General features: G+C 42.0%; 1 protein-coding gene across 1 annotated transcript; it reads right to left on the minus strand.

The window, feature by feature from the left end:
- Positions 1-773: 773 nt before the first annotated feature.
- Positions 774-2,032, minus strand: LOC148023378 (putative pectinesterase 53). Its single transcript, XM_087695208.1, has 2 exons — positions 1,914-2,032; positions 774-1,050 (listed from the first exon to the last, which is right to left on the minus strand). The coding sequence occupies exons 1-2, from the start codon at positions 2,030-2,032 to the stop codon at positions 903-905; spliced, it is 267 nt and encodes an 88-aa protein (XP_087551334.1). The 3' UTR covers positions 774-902.
- Positions 2,033-5,513: the final 3,481 nt, after the last annotated feature.

Below are 5,513 nucleotides of genomic sequence, written 5' to 3' on the forward strand. Positions count from 1 at the left end.
CATCTTATTTGGTCCATACAAGGGTTCATCTAAAGATACTTGTAAGATAAAAAAGGCAAAGCATGAAACCTCTAACTTTCTCATGGTGGCAAGCTCATAGCCTTGTAAACAAGCCTTTTATGAATGATTGAGTTTGATGTGCTGATGATGGTGCATAGGTGGCATCGAGATGTACCATTACAAAGGGAAGTAGCTCATGTTTGGGCTCAATTTGGATCATTGTTTTTCCTTCAATTGTTAGCTTGAACTCTAGTACAAGGTTATGTAAATGGTTTCAAAATAGGCTTTTGAGTATGGAGTAGACAAAGCCCATTACTTTTAAAAATTAAGCCACAATCTCAATGATTTTATCTTGATGGCTCAAAATATGTATCCATTACACATTTGTTCTACCAACAACAAAAGTAGATAGTTGTATAATACTAGTCAAATACTTGAACTAATACATAGATACTATTGTTATAGTTTCTCAAAATTACAGTGCTTATTTATGTTTTTTGTTCTTAATTTAAATTAACTTGTGGTATTGTCACACCATTCTATGATAAGTTTGCACAAAATGGAACCTTAAATGCTTAGATACTTAGAAATAGATATGATCAATGAACTTTTTTCTTAGGTTGACATGGACAAGATAATATACCCCATTGTTGGATCACTACAACTACTTTTAAGTTTCATAGATAGAATGATGTTGAGAATCTTGTTGAGCATGTCTCTAAAAATTTCTCACTATCATACTTGTTTAATTTGTATAAACATGATCTATGGCATGATACATATGGGGAGCAATACTATATGTCCAAAAAGGAAAATGTATGATTGAATAGGGTGGCAAATTGGAATTCCCCTAAAATAATGCTACACTTTGTAATTGAATCTTGTAGGTGATTGCTATAGTTCTATGATTGGACCCACAATTGTCCATCCACAAAACTTAGGGATGCAAAGGCAGCTACTTGTGTAGCAGTTAATTGGTAAGACCATGCAACCCTATTCTTCGTGTTGGCCCCAGGTCCAGAGCATTGATATTCTCCATAGAAGGCTATCCTATATCATGAAAAAACTAATTAAGATTAGTTTATTGAACTAGTAGCACAAGCACAAATGGCATAAAGAGGGCATAAATATAGTTCCAACCCAATATTATGACTAGTGTGATAAGTATTCAAGCACTTGCATGAAATGTCAATAACAAACCTCGGCTTTGCACTTGGATGGTGATCATGAAAGCTAACAGTAGCAAAAATATTTTATATTGGGTTTGGCCTTAACTTTCTTGTCATAGGACAAATGTTAGATTTTGCAATTTTGACCTTTTGAAGTGGGCAACACCTAGGAAGGTTCGATAATATTCTTGTAGCACAAAATAAACCAATTTCTATAGGGTTTCTTCAATACTACATTGTTGCGATTTCTTTTTCCATCTATGTAGGTGAGGTGTGAAAGTTGAGTTTCAACCCACATATGTAGGTCACAGAATTTTAATAATTGACATTCTAAATTCTTGAACACTTGGGGATAGAACTAGGTGACTTTATGATTTTGACATGAAATCTAGTCATAATCTCATTTCAATCGATTTGGAAAACTAAATGTTTAAGTACTACATAGATTCTCATATTACGTTGATGTGTGAGTGTGTGTGTATGAACATGCATGTGTATGTGTCTCTACATACATATGAATGCATGTGCTAATAGGATAGTTATCAAGAAGATTCATTTATGTGGGGGTATGTGTGTTGTGGGTAGGGAAGTTTTTTTTACACACATAGGCACGCACACACGTGTGTGTTTGTGTTTGTGCTTGTGTGTGTCTGCATACAAATTTGTATGTGTGTGTGTGTACACATGTGCATGGGTGCATATGCCTACATGTGTGTATGTGTATATGTGCACACTGGGACTCACTTTTGATTGCTCAAATCTCCGAAATCATTCCATCCAGCAGGCATGATGATGTTGTCAATGTAAGAGTAGAGAAAGACCACTCGAGAATAAGGCCCCCATGCCCTTCCAAGGTAGATCATGCCGGACCCTATAATCTTGCAATTCACAAATGAGAAGCCAGTGTTTTCTCCTGGCTTTTGTCAGTTTTGTGCTGTCACGGAGCCTGAACTGGTAGCTATGGAATGCAACTCACAACCCTGTAAATTTTAAAGCAATACATGTTTAATCTGAGGATATTGTAGAATCCAAGTGTCATACTTTACCCATGAATGCACCATTTATTCAAAGTTATTCAGGGATTAATCCATGAGAATATCGTGGGTTTATATGCTAATTACCCATGATGGTAGTCTTATGACATTGGGACGTTGTAAAGAGTATTCTAATCAATTGATGCTTGAATGGAGGTATTCTTAAAGCCTAGTCACTACAAGATATAGACCTTATAGCGACATTTAAAGCGACGAAAATACAAACAACAAAATTTTCCCCCGTCGTCGCAAAAAGCGTCGTTATTGACGACGCCATAGAATCGTCGCTATAACCGTCGCTATATGCGTCGCTAAAATGCGACGCATATAGCGACGATTACAGAGAATTTGCGACGCTGATAGCGACGGCAATAGCGACGCATATAGCGACGATTACAGAGAATTTGCGACGCTGATAGCGACGGCAATAGCGACGTGTGCAGTAAATTTGCGACGCAAATAGCGACGGTAACAGAGAAAAAAAAAATTTGTGGCAGGGCAGCAAGCTGCCCTACCACATATAGCATTGTGTGCTGTATGAGAGCCATACAAAATAGTTTCTGCACTGCTTCATACAAAGCGTTTGCAAACAAAAAGAATGTATACTGAAATCATAAAACTGATGGATGAAATAAATACATGATATCGCATAAAATGCGATTGGTACAATCATAAAACAATATCACTAATACATAGAAAATGTCTACATAGATCGGGCGACTAAAAACTAAAGGTATGTGAGCTCTAAGGATCCAAGGGCGAGCTACAAATCGTCATCCCCCGAAAGCTCTTCCCGCTGTAAAGGAGCATCAAACGGATTCTGTAGAAAAAGAAACAACATATCAATCCACCATACAATAATGCATTCAAATATCTCATGGTAACTACGGACAAGAAAGATGAGTGACTTACTGGGCCGCCGCGTCTATACAATCGGTCGATCAATGATCTGAGATCGTGCCTCTCCGCATATCGAGTCTCAAGGCCTTGCGGATAGCGATTTGTAATGGAGTGCTGCAAAGAAAACAAAATGCTAACTGTTAGAAACATGATTGTCAGTACAAAGAATATCTCAAAAAAACAAATAAGCAAAACAAAAGAGAATCTTACAAAGTCCTCCAAATATGTCCTGTGGCCGCCACTCCCAAGATGATGTACCAATCCGGCCTCGATTCGTGCCCTCGCCGCCTCCCGCTGCTGACTCCAACGTCCTGGCGAATTTGTAGCCTCCTCACTCAGTCGGTGCCAGTCGTCTGCATCTAACCACTCGGGCTTTGGAGCCCCACTCTTGATTGCCTTGTGTGCGTCGGATCGTCTATGTGACATGTATGCACGCATGCAATCCATCATCCAGCCCGTAGAGAATCTATCCACTGCGGCTGGCACCGGGAACTCCTCGTGCAAGGATGCTACTATGTACTCCTTGCTCCCCTCCGGTATGTTCCTCCAATGATCCAGGACGTTGTGCCGAAAAACTTGTTGGCACAACTCCCTCATGCGAGCCATCACCCTCCTCCCCTCATCATTCATGATGATGGCTCATGACCTGCCATCCACTAGGTATCCATAATCCCTAGGAGTGTGCCTTGTATGGGCCCTCTCCCATCTCCGTCCATGCTCCTCGGCATATCCAGGAGATCCCTGAACATCCGGTGTACCGATGGGGGTACCCTCTCCCGGAGTGCCACACAAAGGGGTGCCGCTAGAGTGTGTGCCACCAAAAGGAGTGCCACCAGAGGGGGTGCCACCAAAAGGAGTGCCACCAAAAGGCGTGACATCTGCCGACGGCTGCGCAAAAGCCGGAGTAACTGGAGTGGACGTCCCCACAGGTGTGACAAATCCTGGCGGTGACCGAGCTCCAGCTGAACGACGAGACGGAGACACCGCGTCCGTGTCTCCACAACAGCACCCCCTGATCCTCCTGCAGTCGCAGTCCCTCCCTCTGGCCCAAGTCGTGAGCGTCGAGATCGTCTACTCGAAGCTGAAGCATCTGATCGCGCCGAAGCTGATCTAGCAGAGCGTCCTGACGAAGAACGAGACAGCTCCTGATCTGCTATCTCTCTGAATCTCGCGAGCTGATCTGGAGACATACGTGCCATCATCTCCTGAAACTCCTCATCACTCATCCCTCGACTCATCCTGAAAATGTCGATACCTGCACAGATAAAAAATAATGTTAGAATAATCAATTTAAACTATACAAAGCACATTAATAAAATCATTTTTGAAAAATCCCTCTTAAAATGCATATCTTATCTATCTTTATGGAAGATCTAAACAACGAATTGAGTAATACAATTCTCCAAGAATGAAGTATTCTATGGTCCCATGTTAATCTCCTGACACAACTCTGCATACACTGGAAGGTCGATAGACATGTCACCACAAAACAACGAGTCTGTCTCGTTCTCAAAAAATTCTACGACTTCTGTATTTCCATCATTGTTAGCCGATGCAGGCTCCAAGCTTGCGGTGGCCTCCACCCCTTGTAATTTCGATCCCTCTATTTGCATATTTTCTTCATCTATGCCTGGAACATCGCTTTGATCGTATACTCTCGCACCTCGAGGAGTTGAAGGTATAACATACCACCATCGAGGTTGTCGGGGATTTGGATAGAAGATTACCTGTTCACAAACACTTACAAACCGTCTTCAAACCATTGTGACATAAACCATGTCGTATTACAATTAGCAAGCAAATGCCTAGTTGCACCTGTTCACAATGGGCCGGCAACACAAAGGTGTCGCGCAAATCCATCCATTTTTTTTCGGAATCTATTTCGAGAAATCCAGATGGACCTCATCGAACTGTTGCGCCAGCTCCTCCAAGTACCACTTTGAACCACTGCACGTCGAATATTATCATGGAGAAGCTACGGTAATCCACTGTAATAATACTTTGCAAATTCCCAAAATACTCCATCTCATCCACAACCGTGTTCGGATCCGTTGCTCGTCGCCGGCTCTCTTGCTCAAACCTTGCCATGACACCACAGTCCATTGTGGAGCGCATTTTGTCAATACGCTCCACCCGAAAATGCCGTCCGCGCGACCACGCTGCACTATATATTTTGTACTACACATTGAAACACTCAAATTAGATGTAGCAAGAAAATTTAGATACGACACATTCTAAACCCCTCATTACCTTTGGACTACATCCCCTCGAGAACTCCCACTCCTCCATTGAGACCTCTGTCCCTTCGCTGGATGCTACGGTCAAGGCTCCATGCAACCATCATGTTGACATAAACCGTGGCATCTCCTCCATGCCTTCGGGATATCGAATCGGTCGGTGACGCGTACTG

This window comes from Lygodium microphyllum, chromosome 16 (genome assembly GCF_053477565.2).
Source record: "Lygodium microphyllum isolate KBCC chromosome 16, Lygodium_microphyllum_v1.1.10, whole genome shotgun sequence".
In the NCBI taxonomy this organism is placed as follows: Eukaryota; Viridiplantae; Streptophyta; class Polypodiopsida; order Schizaeales; family Lygodiaceae; genus Lygodium; species Lygodium microphyllum.

What these genes read in the sequence shown, in the direction of transcription:
- LOC148023378 (XM_087695208.1), bottom strand. Translation starts at nt 2,032, where the DNA reads ATGATCTACCTTGGAAGGGCATGGGGGCCTTATTCTCGAGTGGTCTTT. An exon ending in GGAGATTTGAGCAATCAAAA is followed by an intron (nt 1,051 to 1,913) that starts GTGAGTCCCAGT and finishes TTCATGATATAG; the next exon opens with GATAGCCTTCTATGGAGAAT.